Source organism: Schistocerca nitens, chromosome 4 (assembly GCF_023898315.1).
Source record: "Schistocerca nitens isolate TAMUIC-IGC-003100 chromosome 4, iqSchNite1.1, whole genome shotgun sequence".
NCBI lineage: Eukaryota > Metazoa > Arthropoda > Insecta > Orthoptera > Acrididae > Schistocerca > Schistocerca nitens.
Window position 1 is genome coordinate 575,139,774 of NC_064617.1, and position 26,969 is coordinate 575,166,742.

Below are 26,969 nucleotides of genomic sequence, written 5' to 3' on the forward strand. Positions count from 1 at the left end.
CTCCGTTACCTCCCATTGTACCTGTTAAATTGAGACATGGCCGCTGTAGACATTTTTGGTCCGATTCCCAGATCTAATAGAGGTTTTTATTACATCTTTGTCGCTGTTGAGCTCACTTCGAAATTTGTTACCTTCACTCCATTACGCAAAGCTACTGCTAAATCTGTTTCGAATGCATTTGTAAAACATTTTCTATTTCATGTATGGCATGTATTGAAAGTAATTTCCGACAATGGACCACAATTTCGATCTGCTGTATGGACACGTTTGTTACGAGCAAGAAACATTTCTCCGATTTATATATCCAAGTATCACGCTTCTTCGAACCCTTGTGAACGATTAATGAAAGAAATTGGTAAACTATGTAGAATATACTGCCATAAAAAACATGTTGATTGGGATGCACACATACTGTCATTTCAGGATGTAATTAACTCGATACCAAATGAATCTACTATGCTATCTCCGACTGTTATACTGAAAAATGTTGAACCACCTTACAAAATTAAAGAATTAGTATCCTTCCCTACATCTCGTCGACTGCGACACCATGAAATAATTGACATTGCGCTAAACAAAATCAAACGTGCCGCAGAGCGCCGGAAAAGACAGCAAAAACAAGTTTGTTCACGCCGTGACTTTCACATTGGACAGAAGATATTAGTACGCACACATTTATCCAACAGAGGAAAGAGTATATGCAGTAAATTTGAGCTTTTATATGCTGGTCCATACAGAATTCGCAGCATTCCTCACCCCAATGTAATACACGTCGAAACTTTGAGAACCAGAAAAAGCAAAGGCAATCACCATGTCTCCAATATTAAACCCTTTATTGAATGAACATACTTTATGATTTATCACACTGTAACGCCATTTCCTGATTTTTATATGACCTCTTATGCAATTATATTTATATGACTACTTACTGATGACTATCATATTTTTTCTTGGCAAGTGCCCGGCATGGTAAAGTTAGCAGGTCGCTTTTCTTATCGTTAAATATCAGACCGTGCACATTTTCCATTTTTCGTGTATGTATGATTGTTTTCCTGTTTTGTTAGTATGCACTACGAAATCTTTAAGATATAACAAACACCAGTTAACTGACATTTTGCCTTATGATATCTCAACATCGTGACTATTTTACATTTTTTTTTGCCACTACATTATGATACTGTGTGTACATTTTTTGCACTTTAAAACTGTATGTTTTTGATCTAATACGTTTTCTGTCATGCTATGCTGTATGCTTAATTATATCACTAGAAACAAGTTTTTTTATTTAATGGGTATATGATTTAAATGCAAGATATTAATGTTTATTCATCATTTTCAGAAAGCAATAACGTGTAAAAGAAATAAATTAAACAAACCACAGTGGATTACTATGAAATGGGAATTTCACCTTCGGAATGAACGAAATAAAATGCAATACCTCGTCATGAAGAGAAAATAAATCAGAATTAACAAGCATTAACAAGAATATACCATACACATCGTATGATAGCAGTCTTAACTAATTATTTTTCTTTCAGAATACGAGGTGATTGATGCAGGCTGTCAGACAGAACTACACATCTTAGTTTTAGTGATGAAATATGCTAGAAATAAGAAACTCTATACTATGAATAGTTGTATGAGTAAATGGTAATATGAATAATGAATAATGAATAATGAAGTGTCTTTTTTGCAGATGATAATGAATGATGATGAATAGTTATATGAAGAATATGCTAATATGAATAATGAAGTTTTTCTTTGCAGATGAGAATAATGATGAAGTTTATATATTTACTGTTAGTTAAGAAATGCTGTGTAGTTATTTAAGTGTTTGTTGCAGTTCGTTTTGACAGTATGTCTTATAGCGCATGGTATAATGACAATGTTTTGGAAAGGACAGCTAGGGTACATACATATTGAGTACACGTTTCATTACCTGTTAATTCGACGTTCACTACTTTTCAGCATAATATGCGTTTCTTCTTTCAGCTTAATAATCCATTTTGTATTTTTTCCAGGAGAAGCTATTCATGAAATTAATGTGCTATAAGCAGTTAATCATTAAACCTGTTCTAGTACTTGCATTTTTTTTACCCATTTGTGTGTGTCATTCATGAATGTGATCACATATACTCTACTTGTTCATAACGTTGCTACAGCTGGCTCATGACGATTGACGTTATTAAGGATAATCGCTGTTTTAGAATGTCAGTATGAAGTTAGTCTTATTACATTTATTAATAACTGAATCTAGTTAATATTAATAGAAAATTTTATTATTAATAGATAATGTGTAACATGCGGCTTTCTTTTGTACTATACAATGACAGTGCTGTTGAGCTCTAAAAGGAAATTGCGTAACAGTCAGATTCAGTGGATGTTGCAGATCCATTTATGCCTCCTCGTAGGCGGTTCAACCATCCTAATACAATGTCGCTCCGGTCTCCTGCTTCATTCACTGCTGTTTCCCACGGCAACATACTGAACGACAGAGTCGCCGCTGCCACAAGGGCAGCTGCAGAAGAAGCGACCCCATTCACGGCAGTTAGGTGTAGAGGGGTGAGGCCCCCGCCGTCTGCCACGTCCAAGTCAGACCGCCGCAAAGACAGAATATACTCCGCCACTTCGTCGTGCCGCTCTGCAATGGCCACGTGCAGAGGGGTGGACCCTTCCGCGTTTCTGGCGTTCACATCCGCGCCAGCACCGATCAGAATCTCTACAGTTTTTCTGTCGCCGGCTAGAGCTGCCATGTGGAGGGCTGTGTCCAAATCTACACTGGCGCTATCAACGTCTGCTCCCCGCTGCAACAGAAGTACTATCACCCCCACGTGTCGGTAGCTGGCTGCTAGGTGCAAAGGCGTGCGGCCGAGGTCATCGCGGCATTCAGTGTGTATTCCGGCGTCCAGAAGTATTTCCGCACACCTCACGTGACCGCCGGACGCCGCTTCGTGCAGGGCCGTTCCATGCATGGCGTTGCGAGCGTCCACGCCGACGCCCGCTTGCAACAGCGCGCGAACTGCGCTCGTGTTACCCTTCCCTGCTGCAGTGTGCAGGAGAGAGACACCGTCTGGCGTAGAGACGAAGGGGTTCGCCCCGAGGTCCATAAGCGCGTCAAATCCTTCTTGGAATCCGGAGGCCAGCGCCGTGTGCAGTGGTGTGTGGCCCTTCCTATCAGCGGAATTCACGTCCGCACCCAGGTCTTTCAGCAGTGACAGGGCGGCGGTGTTCCGGCTGCGAACTGCCCAGTGGAACACGGAATGCCCCTTGCTGTTTTGGGCCGTCAGGGACGCTCCTGCTTCAACGAGTTTGATTGACTCCACACAACCGGCGAAAGCAGCGATGTGGAGGGCTGTGTTTCCATTGTCGTCAACTGCGTTTACGTCAACGCCAAATTCCAAGAGTAATGAGACTGCCTCCAAGATGTCTGCTGCTGCTGCGAGGCGAAGAGCTTGGTACTCACAATTAGGCAGACGACTGATTTCCGACAAATACGGCAAAACCGCGGTCTTGGGCATTAGATGTCCATCGAGAATGTCGCTGGAGGAGGTTTCCTCGATTTTACCACCAGTAGCTACAAGTTTTACTCTGCACGTTGAATCCTCATCCGTTCCACGCTGCTCGTATTCACCAGGAATCATTAGTGTCTCAGGAGCTGAGAGAGTATCCGAATCAGTATCATCCCACTCTCCAAACCTGAAATAAAAAACTTATGTTATTCTGAGCGTGCAATAACCACTCTCAGACTGCCGGTGGTAGCACTAGCAGTGGACGTTAGACGCGAAAAACAGAACAGTCGTCGTATAATGGGGAAATATTCATCTGACGTCCAAGAAAGCATGATCTTTGGCCTCCGATTCAAGTGCGGAAACATTTCCGAAACGCGTAAGTTCTTTAACAGTTGGCCGGCTGCCGTGGTTGAAGTATACCGTGCCTAGCAAATTTGATTATCCAAAACTGGCGACTAGGCAACGGCGGTGTACCACGGACCATAAACGAGAGGTATGACTGACGGCAACGGTGGTGTGTGCGGACAAAGTAACGTGCAAAAGTTGAAAAACTGTCTACCTAGATGAAACATATGTCCACGAATAACCTTCCAATGAACGTTGCTGCGTACGGGTCACAGTATTAGGCGCCTGGCTCATGCACCCATACTGACTGCTGATCATTGGCGACGAAGGCTTGTAATTGCATTTCAGTAGTGTAACTGCGTGTCCACTGAGTGGCGACAGGAGGTCTTTTCACATCAATCACGTTTTATGTTCCACCAGACAGATGGCCCTAGGCGTGTACACCCAGCAACAATAATCTCAAGGGTCCCGGCAGGAGGAGGGAGCATAGTAGTCTGTTGTCACAGCATTTCTGGATGATCTCGTCATTATGGAAGTCACAATGGATCAACACCTATGCAGCTGTCATTTGGGACCACGTCCACGCCCACATGCAGTTCGATTTTCGTCGGCAAGAAGGCGTCTACCAGCAGCACAATGCAACCAACATACACAGCTTGCACTGTACGGGCGTGGTTCTAAGAATACCAGGATCAATTTACCGTACTTCCCTGATTACCAGACTCATAGGAGTAAGGCCCAGTAGTGATTCGGTAGGACCATCTCCAAAGGGCTCATCGCGCAATTTATCTAACCGGTAATACATTCCTGGCGTCGTCAGTCGGGGGCTATCGGCTGTGCATGGTAACGGGAGAAAACTCCCGAAGCCAAGATCGCTAAAAAACCATTTTAGCGTATGACCGGTTTCGACAGACCTATACTGTAATCATCGGTTTTTTTTTTGTTATGTTACGGTTTTAGGTAGAAATGTGGTGCTACAGAAGAATTCTGAAGATTAGATGGGTAGATCACATAACTAATGAAGTATTGAATAGGATTGGGGAGAAGAGAAGTTTGTGGCACAACTTGACCAGAAGAAGGGATCGGTTGGTAGGACATGTTCCGAGGCATCAAGGGATCACCAATTTAGTATTGGAGGGCAGCGTGGAGGGTAAAAATCGTAGAGGGAGGCCAAGAGATGAATACACTAAGCAGATTCAGAAGAATGTAGGTTGCAGTAGGTACTGGGAGATGATGAAGCTTGCACAGGATAGAGTAGCATGGAGAGCTGCATCAAACAACTCTCAGGACTGAAGACCACAACAGCAACAACATGGTTTTAGGGCGCAAAACTGCTACGGTCATTAGCGCCTATCTGTGACTTAGGAAAAGGTAAAAAACCAAACTGGAAACCAGCAACAGTGGGAGCTAAACTCAAAAAAGTGGGGAAACTAAAAACAGAAGGAAAGCTGAAGAAACCGCTATAGAAGGGGGGTTGCTTGTCCCCAAAAAGAGCTTCAAATGACTGACGTCATCTCACTGACAATAATAAACTCGAGAAACAGTCACCAACGGCTGGAAAATATTTGTTAAGTCAGCTATCTTTCACACATTGCTTGTGTCGAAATGGGAGACCTGATATTGAGAACTAAGACAAAGGAGACCTGATACTGAGAACAAGGACATAGATATTATGAGAGAAAATGTTTCGAATTTAAGTAAAGGTTTGTTGAAGTGCCTTGCTGTAAACGTATCTGCCAGTACTTACCAACAGTTTGCACTCTAGCAAACTATGATTCGGTAATTGGGTACACTACATAAATGAGGAAGTAAATAGTAACCTTACCCGTGGTGTTGCTAGCATTGGTAGGGAAGAAACCTCAATGAGTATGTGAGAGGATCAGTCAGCTCACGACTTCCCTTTATCTTGTTTCTTAGTTCGTTATTTTCGCACATAACTAGAACCACACACCCTTCAGTGTTACTCCATTGTGTAATTTATATGTTTACAAAAAATGAATTGTATTTTTTAAGTGAAAAAAATAGCTGCTAGCATTACCTTTGCGCTTTTATACAACCACAGCAATTACTTTTCGTGCAAGTACAGTTTAGATGCACAGAGACAAAATATTTGTATAATTACTGTTGTTACTTTTTACTCAATAGAATGTTCTCCATCATGATCAAACGCATTAGTTTCCTGTTATTATTAAGTGCAAACGCTGTTTAAGAATAATAGAAACATGTTTTGTATAAGCTCGACGAAGTGTTGAGGCGCTGTTTGATATGTGTACGTCCTTAGTTCCTTTTATTTTTTCATGGTTGTGAGGAAATCGCGTATATTTTTTACTGCTATATTACTATTTCACGCTAAAAAATTAGCATTTTTCGAATAAAACCTGATTTAAAAAACGACCATTTTAATTTTGCTACGAATCTTTTAGTTATAAGTGACAGATAGGAAGAGACTTATGTAAAACAAACATTTTCCACGAGTTACGCGCGTGGCGCTTTGTACATTGTTACTGTTTCCAGGAGGTTCACCGCTTCCTATTCGAAGGGATTTCTGTTAAGACACTAATCATATAAGCAGGCAAAGCGATCGAAATGAGGTAACGCCCGATAGGCATGCGACACGTCTAATGTATATTTAACATGTTAACGAACTTGAGTGAACAAAGCTACTAGGAAAACTACCGTAGCCTAAGCTTACTTAGGGCCGTATACAGTAGCCTACGGCAGTTTTACAGCTGTACTTACCAATTAAGGATTCTTTTGGAATTTCATAGTAAACATGTTATACACAAGAAATCCCTGCTTTTATATTTTATGCGTTTTAAGTATCTTTCACTTTCGTTTCAGGAGGGAGGGAGGGAGGGAGGGAGGGAGGGAGGGAGCTATATGGTTAGCCTGCTTTCATACCTACAATCCCGATGTTCAAACGCTTTGCTCTAGGCACATGGTGCTTTGCAACGACTCTCAGTTGGCCTCTTAACTGCTTTGAGGAGAACGTTGTAACGTCACATAAGGACGTCACTGGCCCTGTTCGGCTTGCACGGCTACGTTGGGCCTCACCCGATCAGCGGTTGCACCAGCCACGTGGTAATAAATTACCTCAGCTGCGATTTCGGTACTATCTCACTGTCTCTCTACCTCGGACGAAAGGATTCATTGATGCATCTCTCCCAAGCAGAGTACCAGTGCTGGACTGGTTAAAGAACGGAATGTTTTGTAGCTTACATTAGTCTCTGTTAAGCTCTCTATCAGTGAATCCTTTCGTGAAATCTTCTCGGGTGATCAGCCGAGTAAAGGCGTCGTCTTCTCGCAACGTTTCGAAGGGTTTCGTACCCATCATCTTCAAGCGAAGATGATGGGTACGAAACCCTTCGAAACGTTGCGAGAAGACGACGCCTTTACTCGGCTGATCACCCGAGAAGATTTCACGAATGGAATACGCCGAGAAAGTCTCAAATCACAGTGAATCCTTTGTTTATCTCTATTGCTGAAAACAACATTAGCTGATGCTCGCCGCTCAAGTCAGTGATTTTATACTATTGTAATATACAGTGTGTCCATAATTAAAGTTTTAACTTGAGAAGGCTGTACAAAGAGCAGCACTGTGAAGCCACTCTTTCGTATTATAGTAATTGAAATAATTTTTATTTGTGTTATTTAGATGAGTTATGTCAATTTTTGTTTGAAATTGATAAGTTTAGTAGTATACAAAAATAATTTGGATTTTTCACGGAAGCTAAAGGCTTCAGAGTAACAAGTAGGTGTTACATAATCAAAGTTTTGTTTTCAGCAGTATAAGTACATGTAGACCGTAGTGACATCTGTTCTGTTCTCTCAGACAGAATCTCGGGTACAGTTATGTTTCTTGTTGAAAAGTGTTATTCGTGAAAGTTTCGTTTCGTACGATATACGAATAAAACAGAATCAAAAGTAATCTCTGGTTCAGCTTCGTTATTAATGGATTTTAATGTGTGCAATTACTGAAGTGTTGCGATTTTACAACTGAGGCTGACTGGTTTAAAAATACTGACATGCACTTACTATAATTTTGAAGTCAGTCTCAATTCAACAGTGGTTAAACAATTTTCATGAAAAGGTTAACTTCCGATCGCAGCACACACAGACCGATCGGCTGACTTTCATTTATTTGAAGAATTTCACCGACTAAATTACAGCAACCTCTGACATTCATCGTGTAATCTGACGTGAAAACTCAACTACGACGAATATAAGGTGTGGAAAAATTTGTTTTCAATTCTGATTGCTTGAAGCTAATTCTAATTAAAAACAAATAGTATTTGTTCACCGAATTAGACTGAGCTTGCTGAATAACAGGGCTTGTGAATAAACAATTCACGACGATGTCAAGTTATGTTACGTCCGCTATTACTGTTTCAAGAGATTCAAATAAAGTTTGTGATTCGTCCTCCTGGCTTTAAACAGAAGTAAACTGAACACGACCCTGGAGATAGAGGTCATCGTCACTCGCCAACTTAATAAACTAAACTTTTATTGGGGAAATATTATTGGGGAAACATGAGAGAAAAAAATTACGATAAGTTTACCAACGGACGGCGCTTTAAGCACCAGAACATGCGCACCAACAGACGCGTGCCACACGGCTGTCCCTCAGACTGCATCCCAGACACCCAACACGACTGTCTCCAGGGAGGATCGCTCGCTGCTCTTTTAGCTCTTTAGCGACAACGGGGATTTTGCGCCATTTGCTCTGCAGAAATTCGAACAGTCAGGGGTATAAAAAACAACACTGGCCCGATGTCCGCTAAGCGTCTACAGGAACTGACTACAAATTCGGCGAGAGAGGTTCTTTTGAAGTACAATAAAGCAGAGGGAAGAAAGCAGTTCATCTGTTACTGGTGAACGCAGTAAGTCTTTTACGAACCAATGTTATTCCTACCCTTCAAGAGCGCGGATGTTAGGGTATGATCATTTATATGAAAGATGGTACTGCAGAGATATTTGGGAAAATTACCAAATAAGCAGCAACCACTTGCAAAATCATGTATTCTTTATTTACTTTTGCAAATCGATTTCAACTGATTGACAGCCGTTATCGGTGCTACAAATACAATAATAAAAATAAAAATAATTAATAACAGTGACCAAATGAATAAATTTACATGAAGCAACGTAAAACCAATTAAATGTATATAGACGGATTAAACCATTTAAAATTCACATACAAATTTACCTCTCAACGTATATGTTCCGTGAGTACTAACACTGTCTTAAGCAGAAGTCAAACAAAGTGATACAGAGAGAATTGACTATGACAACGAGAATCCATAAGGGGGCGCTGCAAAGCATACCCGCTCTCTATGCAAAAAAAATATAGCTAAAATAAAAATGAGAAGAAGAAGAAATGACATACGAAGTGCGGTAAAATATATTGACAAGATACTGAAAAATTTACAAAAATGGATACATTCACAATATTTTGTCAACCACATAGTAGAGTTATATACGCCAATACGCGATTGTACAAGTAAAAAAGGAACAATTTTTAAAAAACTTAAAAAAATTTAAATTATTTATCATATTATGGAAAAGCAAAAGTTAATCATAATTCCAAAGCGTAAAAACGGTGGTGGCATCCATCTAGCGTACAGTTAATGATATTCAGGAAGATTTGATTTTTTCCGGCAGATGGCGCCACATTGCTGAATGCACGTGTAAAGTAAATTGAGATAAAATTACGGACACGAACGAACAAACGTATTACATAAACAAGACCCAATGCAGAAATAAGGTTCTAGCACACTTCATACATGGGAAAATTAACACAGACTCGATAGGATGAATTGAGAACTCGTAGGGGCTCTTACGGTGTGCTCATATGTCATGAGACGTGAATCCACACCATATGTCTGTTGGTGTAGCCGACAAAGATGGCAAAAGCCCAACTAAACGGCGCCAACGCAAACTTAGTCACAATAACATAATTCATATCACCGATCTATTTATCTCCCCCGCTCCCCCCCCCCCTTTCTTTCACTCTTCCCTCCTCCACCCCCTCGCTACCCTTTGTTCAAAAAATGTATGAAAAATTTGCCAACAAATATAAAGACATGGGAATGAAGTAATTGTAGGGAAAACTGAAGCAATGAAATATATTTCCTTACCATAGTATGCCGCCCCCCCCCCCCCCCATGAACCATGGACCTTGCCGTTGGTGGGGAGGCTTGCGTGCCTCAGCGATACAGATGGCCGTACCGTAGGTGCAACCACAACGGAGTGGTATCTGTTGAGAGGCCAGACAAACGTGTGGTTCCTGAAGAGGGGCAGCAGCCTTTTCAGTAGTTGCAAGGGCAACAGTCTGGACGATTGACTGATCTGGCCTTTTAACAATAACCAAAACGGCCTTGCTGTGCTGGTACTGCGAACGGCTGAAAGCAAGGGGAAACTACGGCCGTAATTTTTCCCGAGGGCATGCAGCTTTACTGTATGATTAAATGACGATGGCGTCCTCTTGGGTAAAATATTCCGGAGGTAAAATAATCCCCCATTCGGATTGGTTGGTTTGTGGGATTAAAGGGACCAGACTGCAACGGTCATTGTTCCCTTGTTCCAAAACTTAAAAACTACCACACAGAGTAAAAAAAACGGATAATAGAGACAACAGACAACACAGGACAAGAAAAACTCAGACAAAGAACAGGCATAACAAATTAAAATCACACGGAGTGTGGCGGTGGTTCGCCGACCATAGAATAAAAAAGGAAAAGCCAACCGCCGAAGGCCAGAATCAACACAAAACAATAAAATAAAACAAACACTCAAATTAAATGATAAAAACCCCCGCCCGAATAAAACGTGAAACTAAGCCAGCCATAGCAGGGTCATCAGTTAAAAGGGCAGGGAGCGTATCAGGCAGCGCAAATATCTGCCTGACCACAGCTAAAAGGGGGCAGGCCAACAAAATGTGGGTCACTGTCAAAGCCGCCCCCCAGCCACACAGAGGAGGGTCCTCCTGACGCAGTAAGTAACTGTGTGTCAACCAAGAGTGGCCAATGCGGAGCCGACAAAGGACGACTGAGTCCCTGCGGTTGGCTCGCATGGATGACCGCCACACAGTCGTCGTCTCAATGGCACGGAGTTTATTGGGCGTGATCCGATCGCGCCATTCAGCGTCCCAAAGCGCAAAAACTTTTCGGCGGAGGACTGCTCGCAAATCAGTCTCTGGGAGGCCAATGTCCATAGATGGTTTACTGATGGCCTCTTTCGCCAGGCGGTCAACATATTCATTGCCCGGGATACCGTCATGACTGGGGGTCCACACAAAGACCACAGAGCGGCCGCAACGGGCAAGAATATGCAGGGACTCCTGGATAGCCATCACCAGACGAGAACGAGGGAAACACTGGTCGAGAGCTCGTAAACCGCTCAGGGAATCGCTACAGATCACGAAGGACTCACCTGAGCAGGAGCGGATATACTCTAGGGCACGAAAGATGGCGACCAGCTCAGCAGTGTAAACGCTGCAGCCAGCCGGCAATGAACGTTGCTCGGAATGGTCCCCTATAGCAAGCGCATAACCAGCACGACCAGTAACCATCGAGCAGTCAGTGTACGCAATGCCAGAGCCCTGATACATTGCAAGGAGGGAAAGAAAGCGGTGGCGGAAGGCCTCCGGAGGGACTGAGTCCTTCGGGCCCTGTGCCAATTCCAGCTGAAGGCGAGGGCGAGGCACACACCATGGGGGTGTACGCAGAGGTGCCCTGAAATGAGGCGGAAGAAGTAAGGCCCCAAGCCCGGAGAGAAGCTGTCGGACGCGGACCGCGATCGTACTGCCAGCCCTGGGTCGACGTTCTGGAAGATGGACGTGCGACTCGGGGAATAGTAGCCGATAGTTAGGATGCCCGGGCAAGCTGAAAACATGGGCAGCATAAGCGGCCAGCAAAAGTTGGCGCCGTAACCGCAGTGGAGGGACACCTGCCTCCACTAGTATGCTGTCCACAGGGCTGGTACGGAAAGCACCAGTGGCAGGGCGTATCCCGCTGTGGAGGATTGGGTCCAGCACCTGCAACGCAGATGGGGATGCTGAGCCATAATCCAGGCTCCCATTATCCAGACGGGACTGGATTAAGGCCTGGTAGAGCCGTAACAGGGTAGATCGGTTGGCGCCCAAGAGGATGTGGCTCAAGCATCTCAGAGCATTTAGATGCCGCCAACACGCCTGTTTAAGCTGCCGAATATGAGGCAGCCAAGTCAGCCGGGCATCAAAAAGTACACCCAAAAACCTGTGGGTCTCCACCACAGCAAGGAGTTCGTCGGCAAGATAAAGCCGCGGCTCAAGATAGACCGTTCGGCGCCGGCAGAAATGCATAACGCGGGTCTTGGCAGCCGAAAACTGAAAACCATGCGCTACAGCACAAGACTGCGCCTTGCGGATAGCGCCCTGTAGCTGACGTTCAACAGCTGCAATGCCAGTAGAGCTGTAGTAAAGGCAGAAGTCGTCAGCATATAGGTAAGCGGAGACAGAATTTCCCACCGCTGCAGCGAGCCCGTTTATTGCGATTAAAAACAGGCAGACACTGAGGACAGATCCCTTTGGTACCCCGATCTCCTGGACTCGGGAGGAACTATGAGAGGCCGCGACTTGCACGCGGTAGGTACGATACGACAGAATATTTCGGATAAAGAGCGGCAGAGGGCCCCGAAGACCCCATCCATGAAGCGTAGAAAGTATGTGACGACGCCATGTCGTATCGTACGCCTTCTGCATGTCGAAAAAGACAGCGACCAGGTGCTGACGGCGGGCAAAGCCAGTACGGATGGCCGACTCCAGACTCACGAGATTGTTGGTGGCGGAGCGGCCTTTGCGGAATCCACTCTGAGACGGAGCCAGAAGGCCCCAAGACTCCAGTACCCAATTCAAGCGCCGGCTCACCATCCGTTCGAGAAGCTTGCAAAGAACGTAGGTGATTCTAATGGGGCGGTAGCTGTCCACCTCCAAAGGGCTCTTGCCCGATTTCAAAACGGGGATGACAATGCCTTCCCGCCATTGCGACGGAAACTCACCCTCAACCCAGAGACGGTTGTATAGGCCGAGGAGGCGTCGCCTGCAGTCCACAGAAAGGTGTTTCAGCATCTGACAGTGAATGCGATCTGGCCCAGGAGCGGTATCAGGGCAAGCGGCAAGAGCGCTGTGAAATTCCCACTCACTGAATGGAGCATTGTAGGATTCAGAATAGTGGGTGCGAAAAGAAAGGCTCCGACGTTCCATCCGCTCTTTAATGGAGCGGAAGGCCAGTGGGTAATTGGAAGAAGCGGAACTAAGAGCAAAATGCTCTGCCAAGCTGTTGGCAATTTCGTCGGAGTCTGTACAAACTGCTCCTTTCAGTGAGAGGGCAGGGACGCTGACAGGGGCCCGATAGCCATAGAGGCGTCGGATCTTCGCCCAGACCTGCGATGGAGAGACATGGAGGCCAATGGTGGACACATACCGCTCCCAGCACGCCTGCTTACTTTGGCGGATAAGGTGGCGGGCCCGCGCACGCAGCCGTTTGAAGGTGATGAGGTGTTCAATGCAGGGATGTCGCTTGTGACGCTGTAGCGCCCGCCGGTGATCTTTAATCGCCTTAGCGATCTCTGGCGACCACCAAGGCACAGTCCGCCGCCGAGGGGACCCAGAAGAACTGGGAATGGCAGATTCTGCGGCAGTAACGATGCTGGTGATGACTGAGTGAACCACCACATCAGTGTCCTCACTAGAGAGGCTCAATAGCGGCAATGGAGGAGAACCAGTCAGCCTTATTCATAGCCCATCTGCTGGGGCGCCCAGAAGAGTGACGCCGTGGCAGTGACAGAAAGATTGGAAAATGGTCACTACCACACAGGTCGTCATGCACACACTATTGGACAGACGGTAAGGGGCTACGGCTACAGATCGATAGGTCAACGGCGGAGTATGTGCCATGCGCCACACTGAATATGGAGGCACGATCATTGAAAATTGAGAGATCGAGCTGCGCCAATAAATGCTCAACGGTGGCGCCTCGACCTGTTGCCACTGACCCACCCCACAGAGGGTTATGGGCGTTAAAGTCGCCCAGTAACAAGAAAGGTGGCGGCAATTGGGCTATAAGCACAGCCAGGACATGCTGCACGACATCACCATCTGGTGGAAGGTAAAGACTGCAGACAGTAACAGCCTCTAAAGCTGTATGTAGAGGGACAGACTCGCTGTGAAGAGTGTTAAGGACATATATGCAGACGCCACCAAACACCCTTTCATAAGCTGACCGGTTCTTATAATAACCCCGATAGCCATGGAGGGCGGGGGTTCGCATTGATGGAAACCAAGTTTCCTGAAGTGCAATGCAGAAGAAAGGGTGAAGGCTGATAAGTTGGCGGAGCTCAGCTAGATGGTGGAAGAAATCGCTGCAGTTCCACTGGAGGATTGTATTGTCCATGTCTGAGAAAGGCGTGACGGGGCTGGGAAGGCAGATTACGCCACTGGGTCACCTGCTGCCTCCGAATGAGGACCTGTGCTAGTGCTTTCCATGGCGTCTGAGGGACCGGCGAGATCGAGGTCCTCAGTGGACGCCAGAATCTCCACCTCGTCCTCAGACACAGTGCTTGTAGGAAGCGGTGGGATGGGTGCCACCGCAATGTCGTTAGCCTTGGGGACTTTCTTCTTCTTCTTCTTCTTCTTCTTCTTCTTCTTCTTCTTCTTCTGTTTCTCTCGCTATGCATTCGCTGGTTCAGGCTTGGAGGGCTTCACTGGGTCAGTCTCAGGGACGGACGACGACCGTGAGGCCCTACGACAAGGGACTGGTGGTAGTTTCAGCCACTTGCGGGTGTCCGCTTTTCCACTGGTCGGAACTTGCGAAGGTAGGTCCCCAAGGGACCCCTTCCTGGCGAGAGTAGCCGAAGAAGTCTTACTCTTCTCCGGCTGGGAAGTGGGAATTTATGTCCCCGATGGTTGGGGGGGGGGGGGGGGTGTTGCTCCTGAAGAAGATGGAGCAGGAGCAACAGGGAGTGAAGTGCCCCCCACAACCAAGGGGGCCGCAGGATTCTGACAGATCTTAGAGCCCACGGTAAGTGACGATGGGAGAACCGTTGTTGCAGCAGTGGCGTAGGTCGACGTCATTGCCACAGGATGGAGGCGCTCATACTTCCGTTTAGCCTTGGTGTAGGTCAGGCGGTCCTGGGTCTTATATCCAATTAACTTTCGTTCCTTCTGGAATATCCTACAGTCCGGCGAGCAGGGGGAATGGTGTTCTCCGCAGTTAACACAGATGGGAGGCGGAGCACATGGAGTATTGGGATGCGAAGGACTTCCACAATCTCGACATGTGATGCCAGAAGTATAACGAGATGACATGTGCCCGAACTTCCAGCATTTAAAACACCGCATTCGAAGAGGGATATATGGCTTCACATCACAGCGGTAAACCATCACCTTGACCTTTTCGGGTAAAACGTCACCTTCGAAGGCCAAGATGAAGGCACCGGTGGCTACCTGATTATCCCTCGGACCCCGATGGACGCGCCAGACGAAGTGAACACCTCGTCGTTCTAGATTGGCACGTAGTTCATCGTCGGACTGCAGAAGAAGATCCCTGTGCAAAATAATACCCTGGCCCATGTTTAAACTCTTATGTGGAGTGATGGTAACGGGAACATCCCCCAACCTGTCGCAAGTGAGCAACCTCCATGACCGGGCAGAGGATGCTGTTTTGATGAGAACTGATCCAGAGTGCATTTTGGACAAGCCCTCCACCTCCCCGAACTTGTCCTCTAAATGCTCCACAAAAAACTGGGGCTTGGTCGAAATAAATGATTCCCCATCTACTCGCGTACACACGAGGTACTGGGGTGAATAATCTCCACTGCCTTCTTTGGACAAACGTTCCTCCCATGGAGTGGCCAGGGAGGAAAATGATCTCTGATCAAATTTCTGTCCATCGAGGTTAGACCTCGATCGCTTAGAGACTGCTGGTGGAGGCCCACCAGCAAGAGATGATGTACCACGCTTCATTGCGGGTCATCCGCCCTGATGCCACCCACTCCGACCAGGGGCTCTCCCCACGGGCGCCACCCATCCGCAGCAAAGACCCCCTGGCAGGATGGCCTTTGCCGAGAGTCCCGATGCCCCAAAGGGATAGGCATCTACTCCTCGGCATACATGGGGAGGTAGCAGCTCAGGCATCAGCAGTGCGATCCCTGTGTAGTCAGGGGCCTACCACCAAGAGGGTACATGACGACCCCACCACAACGGACTGGCTACCGTGCTGGATGTTGGGCGTCGAAATATCCATGTACTTCACGAGGGCAAAGATGGAAGTGTATAATGGAGGGGAGGGATGCTATCCGGAACACACTGCAGCGGATGTCGCCGGAAGCTCGATGTAAGTCCAACTCCATGAAAATATCAGGTGTGCCACATCTTAGGGCAAGATGGATTTAAGATGCACCACGTAAGGTGTCCTTCCCCAAATGGTACGCACTAACGGAAAAATTTGGAAATAGAGTGGTCAAGCCCCTCAAGGGACCACCACATTAAAGGCCGAAACAGTTGAGACTCCTTTTAGTCGCCTCTTACGACAGGCATGAATACCGCGTGCCTATTCTTACCCCCGAACCCGCAAGGGGGGCCAATTCGGATCTCCGTGTGGGGACAACTCAAGAGGATGTCGTTATCAGGAGAAAGAAAACTGGCGTTCTACGGATCGGAGTGTGGAATGTCAGATCCCTTAACGGGTAGGTAGGTTAGAAAAATGAAAAAGGGAAATGGATAGGTTAAAGTCAGATATAGTGGAAATTAGTGAAGTTCGGTGGCAGGAGGAACAAGACTTCTGGTCAGGTGACTACAGGGTTATAAACACAAAATAAAATAGGGGTAATGCAGGAGTAGGTTTAATAATGAATAGGAAAATAGGAATGCGGGTAAGCTACTACAAACAGCATAGTGAATGCATTATTGTGGCCAAGATAGATACGAAGCCCACGCCTACTACAGTAGTACAAGCTTATATGCCAACTAGCTCTGCAGATGACGAAGAAATTGAAGAAATGTATGATGAAATAAAAGAAATTATTCAGATAGTGAGAGGTGACGAAATTTTAAAAGTCATGGGTGACTGGAATTCGGTAGTAGGAAAAGGGAGTGAAGGAAACGTAGCAGGTGAATACGGAATGGGGCTAAGAGATGAAAGAGGAAGCCGCCTTATAGAATTTTGCACAGAGCATAACTTAATCATAGCTTGGTTCAAGAATCATAAAAAAAGGCTGTATACATGGAAGAAGCCTGGAGATACTGACAGGTTTCAGATAAATTATATAATGGTAAGACAGATTTAGGAACCAGGTTTTAAATTTTAAGACATTTCCAGGGGCAGATGCGGACTTTTTTTTTGGGTTTAAGGGCGGTCAACTACTGAGGTCATTAGCGCCCAGTCACAATTGTTAGAGCACATAGAATCTAGTAAAACCCAAGAGGGGGAGGGGCGGGAGACACCAGAAAGCTCTTACAAAGATGCAGATAAAATAGGTGAAAGAGATGTCTTTGGACAATCCAGGCAAAGTAATGAAATGAACAAGAGCAGCTGCTCGAGCGTCATCCGCTAAAATATCCTGTAAAGTAGATGGCAGAGACAGGACAACACGAGATTGACTAAAACGGGGACACGACAATAAAACATGGAGCACTGTTAATGCATGACCACAAGGGCACTGCGGGGCTGGGTCACCAGAGAGCAGGTAGTGGTGGCTAAACCGGCAATGCCCAATCCGCAACCTAGTCAGAAGGACCTCTTCTCGCCGAGATGGTCGGGAGGAGGTTGTCCAAGCAGTTGGGAACGGTTTTACTTCCCAGAGCTTGTTTCCTTGAAGTGAGGACCAAGTATCCCACCACAAGGACACAAGCCTCTTACAAACAACCCCACTAACGTCAGATGACGGGACACAATGGGAGGCTGGCCGAGGCAGGAGGACTGCAGCCTTGGCTGCAGCATCAGCAGCCTCATTCCCAGGCACTCCTGAATGGCTGGGAACCCACAGAAAGCTGACAGGAGCCAACCTCAGCGAAATAATGGAGGGACAGCTGGATCCGTTGCACCAAGGGATGGACCGGATATGGAGCTCCAAGGCTCTGAAGAGCACTGAGTGAATCAGTGCAGAGTACATACGATGAATGGCAGTGGCGGCGGGCATACTGAACGCCCTGATGGAGAGCAAAAAGCTCGGCCGTAAAGATGGAACACTGGTCGAGGAGCCGGTATTTAAAGGTGATAGCCCTGGCGACAAAGGCACAGCCGACACCATCGTCAGTTTTGGAGCCATCAGTGTAAATAAAGGTGTGACTGGCAAGTCGCGCACGAAGTTCGACAAACCGTGAGCAATACACTGCAGCCGGAGTACCCTCCTTCGGGAGCGAGCTTAGGTCGAGATAAACATGAACCGGAGCCTGGAGCCAAGGTGGTGTCGGGCTCTCACCCTCTCTGAAGGTGGTAGGGAGGGAAAAATCCAATTGTCGAAGCAGGCGACGAAAGCGGACTCCAGGGGGCAGCAGGGCAGACACATACAAACCATACTGACGGTCGAGAGAATCGGCGAAGAAGGACTGGTAAGAGGGGTGGTCGGGCATTGACAACAGCCGGCAGGCATACCGACAAAGCAGTACGTCGCGCCGGTAGGTCAATGGAATTCGGCAGCTTCAGCATAAAGACTCTCGACGGGACTAGTGTAGAAATCTCCGGTCGCAAGACGTAACCCCCTATGGTGGATGGAGTTGAGACGGCGTAAGAGGGATGGCCGAGCAGACAAGTAGACAAGGCTCCTATAATCCAGCTTTGATCGGACTATGGACCGATACAAGCAAAGCAGGACAGTGCGATCCGCTCCCCAAGATGAACCACTAAGAACTCTGAGGACATTAAGGGAACGTGTACAATGGGCAGCCAAATAAGAGACGTGCGGAGACCAGCAAAGTTTCCTGTCCAGTGTGAGTCCTAGAAACTTAGTTGTTTCCACGAATGGGAGAACAACGGGACCGAGATATAAGGATGGTGGAAGGAACGCTTTATATCGCCAAAAGTTGATGCAAACCGTCTTCTCTTCAGAGAACCGGAAGCCATTTGACACACTCCATGAGTATAGGCTGTCTAGACAACGCGAAGTCATCGAAAAAAAAGAGAGCCTAAAACATTAGGTGGAATGCAATCCATAATTGGATTGATCGCTACGGCAAAAAGGGCTACGCTCAAGACGGAGCCCTGAGGCACTCCGTTCTCCTGGAGGAAGACGTTGGACAATACGGAACCCACACGTACCCTAAACTGTCGATCTGTTAAAAAGGAATCAATAAAAAGTGGCAGGAGAATACCTCCTCTCCAACAGGTATCATAAGCCTTCTCCAAATCGAAGAACACGGCGACCGTTTGGCGCTTTCGCAGAAAGTTGTTCATGATGAATGTCGACAAGGTCACAAGGTGGTCAACAGCGGAGCGGCGGCGACGAAAGCCTCATTGAACACTGGTAAGTAGCCGTCGAGATTCACGAATCCAAACTAACCGAGCATTAACCATGCGCTCCATCACCTTACAGACACAGCTTGTAACAGAAATGTGGCGGTAACTAGAAGGAAGGTGTCGATCCTTCCCAGGTTTGGGTATAGGAACAACGACGGCGTCACGCCAACGCATGGGAGCTGACCTTCGGTTCAGACGCGATTGTAGGTACGAAGAAGGAAGCTTTTGCCTGCCGGAGAAAGGTGTGCCAGCATCTGAACATGAATGGCATCTGGCCCCAGAGCAGAGGACCGGCACAGTGCAGGTGCACGTTCGAGTTCCCGAACAGTAAAGGAGGCATTATAATTTTCCAGATTCAGCGAGTGGAAGGAAGGTCGCCGAGCCTCTTCTGCCTCTTTCCTGGAAAGGAAGGCAGGGTGGTAATGGGCGGAGCTTGAAACCTCCGCGAAAAAGCGGCCGAAGGCGTTGGACATATCCACAGGATCAACAAGGACCTCATCACCTGAAGTCAGGCCAGGTACCGAGGAGTGGGCCTTAATGCCCGACAGCCGGCGCAGGCCATCCCAAACGACAGAAGAAGGAGTAAAACTGTTAAAGGAGCTGGTGAAAGAGGCCCAACAAGCTTTTTTGCTGTCTTTGATGACTCTACGGCATTGCGCTCGGAGTCGTTTGCATCCAATACAATTCGCCAACGTAGGATGGCGGTAAACTGTGCGTAAAGCACGTCGTCGAGCACGGATAGCGTCTCGACAAGCCTCAGTCCACCAGGGGACGGAAACGCGACGTGAAGAGGAGGCAGTACGAGGAATGGAACGTTCGGCAGCATTGATGATAACAGCCGTGAGGTATTCGACCTGACTGTCACAACTGAGAAAATCGTGGTCCGGAAATGTCGCCAGGGAGGAGTAAAGTCCCCAGTCAGCTTTCGGTATGTTCCAGCTCGAAGGACGTGGGGATGGAGTGTGGTGCAGGAGACGAACGACACAGGGGAAGTGGTCGTTCCAATAGGTGTCAGAAAGGACATACCACTCGAACCGACGGGCAAGAGTGGTAGAACACAATGAAAGGTCCAAGTGGGAGTAGGTATGAGTAGAGTCAGAGAGGAAAGTCGGAGCGCCAGTATTGAGGCAGACACGATTGAGATGGTTGAAGACATCCGCCAAGAGGGAGCCTCTCTGACAGGATGCAGGAGAGCCCCAAAGGGGATGATGGGCATTGAAGTCGCCAAACAATAAAAACGGCGGAGGAATTGAACAATCAGGTGCATCATGTCAGCCCGACTAACTGCAGTTGACGATGGAGTATAGACGGTACAAACAGAAAAAGTAAAGGCAGAAAGAGTAACACGGACAGCTATTGCCTGGAGTGGGGTAGTCAATGGGAGGGGATGGTAATAGACATCGTCCCGAACGAGCAACATGACCCCACCATGAGCTGGAATACCGTCCACAGGTGGGAGGTCAGACCGCTCCGAGGTATAGTGGGTAAAGGCAATACGGTCAGTTGGGCGCAACTTGGTTTCCTGGAGACCAAGGACGAGCGGACAGTGCAGGCGGAGGAGCAGTTTTAATTCCTCCAGATTAGATCGAATACCTCTTATGTTCCAATGTAACAAAGCCATCGCTAGTCAGAAAAGAGGGGGAACGAAACGGGTGAAGAGCTGGTCACCTCGACGGCCGCGGAGGGCCAGGTGTCGAGGGAACAACGCTACAACCAGCGGGAGGCGGGAGGCGGATCCTGTTCCATCGAGTCGTCGCCAGCTGAGGCCGCTTTCCCAGGTTGCGTAGGAGGGGCAGCATTATTCCCCGACAAGAGGCCAGCTGAGCGCCTGGCAGCAGAGCGTCCCGGCGAAACTGAGGACGGCCGGGAGCAGCGACTCACGCATGGAGCATCACACGAAACGCGCCAGGGTGGAGAGGGGGATAAAGATTTCTTCTTGGAGGCCTTCTTGGAAGTCCGATGAGCCACGGGGATGGTGGGCTGGACCCAAAGAAGGTCCTCGCGCGGGGTCCGTGTTGGAACGCCGGACCTCAGAAGCTGGGGTCCGGAACGTTTCCCCGATGGACGCCTGAGAAGAGGATCGCTTCTCAGGCGGCGGAGGGGTAGGAGGAGGAAGGGTGGCCCCCGGGGCAGAGGGGGCAGGGGCCGAGGGAGGAGGATTTGGAAGGGAGGGATTTGGAGGCAGAGGCATAGACCCCAGATGGGGTGAGGAGGTGGAGGGGAGACAGGAGAGGGGTGAGGATACTGTGGAAGGACACGACTGAGGCAAATGAAGTTGTCAACATCACGGGATGGAGGCGGTCATACTTTTTCCTGGCCTCAGAATAAGAGAGACAATCCAAAGTTTTTAATTCTTGAATCTTCTTCTCCTTCTGATATGCGGGGCAGTCTAAAGATCTAGGCGAGTGGATGCCAGGACAATTGATGCACCGAGGTGGTGGGGTGCATGTATGTTCCTCACGAAGAGGACATCCGCAATCACCACAAAGGGGCTCAGCCTCACACCGTGACGACATGTGCCCAAAGCGCAAACACCGAAAGCAGCGCATAGGAGGCGGGACGTAAGGTCGCACGTCGCACTGGTAGCACATCACCTTTACCTTCTCCGGGAGAACGTCCCCCTCGAAGGCGAGGATAAAGGCTCCGGTGTCGATGCGACGGTCTTTGGGGCCGCGTTGAACTCGCCGGACGAAATGCACGCCTCCGCGCTCCAGGTTGGCCATGAGCTCCTCATCAGATTGCAGCAGGAGGTCCCGATGAAAAAGAACCCCCTGCGTCCTATTCAGTGCCAGATGCTGGACAATAGACACTGGGATGTCCCCTAGTCGGTCGCACGCCTGGAGCGCCGCCGACTGTGTGGCGGAGGCGGTCTTTATAAAAACGGACCCTGAACGCATTTTACTGAGAGCCTCGATTTCCCCGAAGATGTCCTCGATGTGCTGGACAAAGAACATGGGCTTGGAGGTGGCGAACGTCCCCCCATCAGTCCGAGAACAGACTAAATAGCGGGGAAGTACTTCGCCCCAAGCCGGCGGGCCTGTCCTTCCTCCCAGGGAGTGGCCAAGGGGGAAAGGGCAGGAGAACCAGAACCAGAGACGGTACCTTTCTTTTTAAAAGACTCGGCCGCAGAGCGACCTGATACATGTTGACGTTTCATCTGCGAAACATCCGCCCTTTTTTTTTTTTTTTTTTTTTGTGGTTTTCGGGCGCACAACTTCAATGGTCATTAGCGCCCTGACTACTCTAAGAATGCACCGCGAGGCACAAGTTGACAACAACAACTAAAAGGGAAAACACAATAAAAGACAGACTGACAGGCATAGGATTAAAAAACATCATCAAATGTCCTTAGCGAGGTTTGTCAAATTGATAAAACGAAGAACACGAGCAGCTGCTCGTGGGTCATCCGCTAAAATGGCATCTAAAGTAGTAGGCAGGTTAAGATCGAGGCGCAGTGTTTTAAGATCGGGACAGGACATTAAAATGTGACGAACTGTCAGCAAGTGCCCACATGGGCAGAACGGCGCCGGCGCAGCCGTCAGCAGATGGCGATGGCTGAACCGGCAGTGTCCAATTCTTAACCTTGCTAAAACGACCTCCTCCCGCCGAGAAGGGCGTGAGGAGGACGTCCAAGCCACGGGAAGAGGTTTTAAGGCCCGAAGCTTGTTGTCGGTAAGAGCAGCCCAATCGGCATGCCACAGCGACACAACGCGCCGACAAATGACCCTGCTAAAATCGGACGAGGGGACACAACAAGAAGCTGTCCGAGGCTGGAGGACCGCAGCCTTGGCCGCGGCATCTGCAGCTTCGTTCCCAGGGATACCGACATGGCCAGGAACCCACATAAAGCTAACCGGCGTACCGACGTCCACCAGCTGCTGAAGAGAGCGTTGGATCCGGTGTACGAAAGGGTGAACCGGGTACGGATCACTGAGGCTCTGGATGGCGCTTAGGGAATCTGAGCAGATGACATAAGCAGAATGTCGGTGGCGGCAGATGTACAGAACAGCCTGGTAGAGGGCAAAGAGCTCAGCTGTGAAGACCGAACAATGGCCATGGAGCCGGTAATGGAAACTTTGTGCCCCGACAATAAAGGAACACCCGACCCCGTCATTGGTCTTAGAGCCATCTGTATAAATGAAAGTCATGTTGTTGAACTTCGAACGAAGTTCCAAAAAACGGGGGTGGTAGACCGAACCGGGGGTGACCACTTTTGGGAGCGAGCTGAGGTCGAGGTGAACGCGGACCTGAGCCTGGAGCCAAGGTGGCGTGCGGCTCTCGCCCACTCGAAAGGTTGCAGGGAGTGAAAAATTAAGGTGTTGAAGGAGGCGACGAAAGCGAACTCCAGGGGGTAGCAAGGCAGAGACATACAACCCGTATTGAAGGTCAAGAGAGTCGTCAAAAAAGGAACGATAAGAAGGATGGTCGGGCATTGACAGTAGCCGACAGGCATACCGACAAAGCAGTATATCGCGCCGGTAGGTGAGTGGCAATTCGCCAGCGTCAGCATGAAGACTCTCCACGGGACTGGTATAAAATGCTCCGATCGCAAGTCGTAAACCCCGATGTTGTATGGAGTTGAGGCGGCGTAAGATGGATGGCCGTGCAGAGGAGTATACGAAGCTCCCATAATCCAGCTTGGAGCGGACGATCGACCGATATAGACGAAGTAGGACGGTTCGATCCGCTCCCCACGACATACCCCTGAGAACACGGAGGACATTTAAAGAACGGGTACAACGGGCGGCCAAATATGACACATGTGGAGACCAGCTAAGTTTCCTGTCAAAGGTAAGGCCTAAAAATTTGATTGTCTCCACGAGTGGGAGAGCAACGGGACCGAGTCGTAAGGACGGTGGGAGAAACTCTTTGTAGCGCCAGAAGTTAATACAGACCGTCTTCTCGGCAGAAAAACGGAAGCCATTGGCGACACTCCAGGAGTAAAGACGGTCAAGAGAACGCTGAAGACAGCGCTCCAAGACACGTGGACACTGCGCGCTGCAATAGATGGTAAAATCGTCCACGAAAAGGGAGCCTGATACATCAGCTGGGAGGCAATCCATTATTGGATTGATCGCGATGGCGAAGAGAGCGACGCTCAAAACTGAGCCCTGTGGCACCCCATTCTCCTGGCGAAAGGTGTCGGACAGGACAGAACCCACACGTACCCGAAACTGTCGATCCATTAAAAAGGAACGAATAAAAAGAGGGAGGCGACCGCGAAAGCCCCACGTATGCATGGTGCGGAGAATGCCCACCCTCCAACAGGTGTCGTAAGCCTTCTCCAAATCAAAGAACACAGCCGCGGTCGGGCGCTTCCGCAAGAAGTTATTCATGATGAAGGTCGACAAGGTAACCAGATGGTCGACAGCAGAGCGGCGCCTTCGAAATCCACATTGTACATTGGTAAGTAGGCGTCGAGACTCGAGCAGCCAAACCAATCGAGAGTTAACCATTCGCTCCATCACTTTACAGACACAGCTGGTAAGCGAGATAGGTCGATAACTGGAAGGCAAGTGCTTGTCCTTCCCCAGCTTAGGAATCGGGACAACAATAGACTCGCGCCAGCATGCGGGAACATGTCCCTCAATCCAGATGCGATTGTATGTACGAAGAAGAAAACCTTTACCCGCAGGAGAAAGGTTCTTCAGCATCTGAATATGAATAGAATCAGGCCTGGAGCGGAGGACCGTGACCGGGCAAGTGCGTTTTCGAGTTCCCGCATGGTGAATATGGCATTATAACTTTCACGATTCGAGGAGCGGAAGTTAGGTGGCCTAGCCTCCTCGGCCTGTTTGCGGGGGAGGAAGGCAGGGTGGTAATGAGCGGAGCTCGAAACCTCGGTGAAAAAGCGGCCGAAGGCATTGGAGACAGCCTCAGGGGCCACAAGGACTTCATTCGCGACCTTCAAGCCAGAAATTGGGGAGTGGACCTTAGTGCCAGATAGCCGGCGCAGGCTACCCCAGACAACAGAAGAAGGAGTAGAACTGTTGAAGGTGCTGGTGAAAGCAGCCCAGCTGGCTTTCTTGCTTTCTTTAATAATACGACGACACTGAGCACGTAATCGTTTATAATTAATACAATTCGCCACTGTAGGGTGGCGTTGAAAGGTGCGTAAAGCACGTCGACGAGCACGTATAGCGTCCCTACATGCTGCGGTCCACCAGGGGACCGGTACGCGACGTGGAGAAGAGGTAGGGTGAGGGATGGAATATTCAGCAGCAGCGAGAATGACTTCCGTGAGGTGTGCGACCTGACGATCGCAGCTTGTGAAGGTTTGATCCTGAAAGGTCGCCCTGGAAGAGAAGAGCCCCCAGTCTGCCTTGGAGATGGTCCAACGAGAGGAGCACGGAGAGGGAGTATGCTGCAGGAGATGGATAATACACGGGAAGTGGTCGCTCGAATATGTATCAGCAAGGGCATACCACTCAAACCGGCGTGCAAGTTGGGGAGTACATATAGAGAGGTCTAAATGGGAATAGGTATGAGATGTGTCCGAAAGAAAAGTAGGGGCGCCAGTATTGAGGCAGACAAGATTGAGCTGGTTGAAAAGGTCTGCTAACAAGGAGCCCCTCGGGCAGGATGCTGGAGAGCCCCAAAGAGGATGGTGGGCATTGAAGTCTCCAGTTAACAAAAATGGTGCAGGTAGCTGAGCAACAAGTTGCGTCATGTCTGCCCTGGTAACGGCAGATGACGATGGAGCGTAAACGGTACAAAAGGAAAACGTAAAAGTGGGGAGAGTAATGCGGATGGCAACTGCCTGCAGGCCGGTGTGCAACGTGATGGGATCGTAGTAAATATCATCCCGGACCAGCAACATAACCCCTCCATGAGCTGGGATACCTACCACAGGGGGTAGGTCAAAACGCACAGAGGTGTAGTGTGCCAAGGCAATTTGATCGCATGGGCGTAGCTTCGTTTCCTGGAGGGCTACGACGAGCGGACGATGCGAGCGGAGCAGCAACTTCAAGTCCTCTCGGTTGGAGCGAACGCTGCGAATATTCCAGTTAATAAGTGCCATCGGAAGAAAAGGAAGATGAGAGAAGGGGTCACCTCGAAGGCCGCTGAGGGCCTGGCTTCGAGCGAGCACTGCCGCCGCTATCAGTAGGCGGACAGTCATCGTCCATTGGTTCTATAGGTTCATCGGCCATCTTGGGAAGATGGCCGGGAGGGGGAGCTTCCTCCGCCGGTGAACGGCCAGATGTTCGGCTACCAGCGGTGCGGCCAGGCGAAAGGGATGACGGCCTGGGGCGGCAACCGCTGGGTGGCGCAGGAGAAGAAATGCGCCGTGGCGGAGAAGGAGAACTGTGCTTCCTATTAGCCTTCTTGGATGGTCGTTTGGTGGAAGTACCGGACGAAGGCTGGGAGGTCGAGGTACGTAGGAAGTCTGCACGGGACGGTTCCTTCTTGAAGGCCCGTGCATCTGACTTCTGGGTCTTCGTCTTAGCAGAAGCTGATGAAGGGGCTGGTGTCTGTGGGGTGATGGGACGAAGAGGAGACGTCGACCGCGCGATCTTAGCACTGGCCGAACGGACGACCGTGGTGCTGAAGGTCAGATCGCATGTCTGGGTTGCTACCTCCCGGGTAGTCCGAGGAGAGGCGAGGACAGTGCTGTATTTCCCCG

The 26,969-nt window shown here is 48.7% G+C and overlaps 1 protein-coding gene across 1 annotated transcript in view; it reads right to left on the reverse strand.

Annotated features, from left to right (window-relative positions):
* Window positions 1–26,969, reverse strand: part of LOC126252444 (serine/threonine-protein phosphatase 6 regulatory ankyrin repeat subunit B-like) — a 95,758-nt gene that overhangs the window by 48,333 nt on the left and 20,456 nt on the right. The window contains exon 2 of the mRNA XM_049953337.1: window positions 2,486–3,696. Within this exon, the coding sequence (XP_049809294.1) occupies window positions 2,486–3,696 (1,211 nt within the window). The remainder of the gene's footprint in view (window positions 1–2,485; window positions 3,697–26,969) is intronic.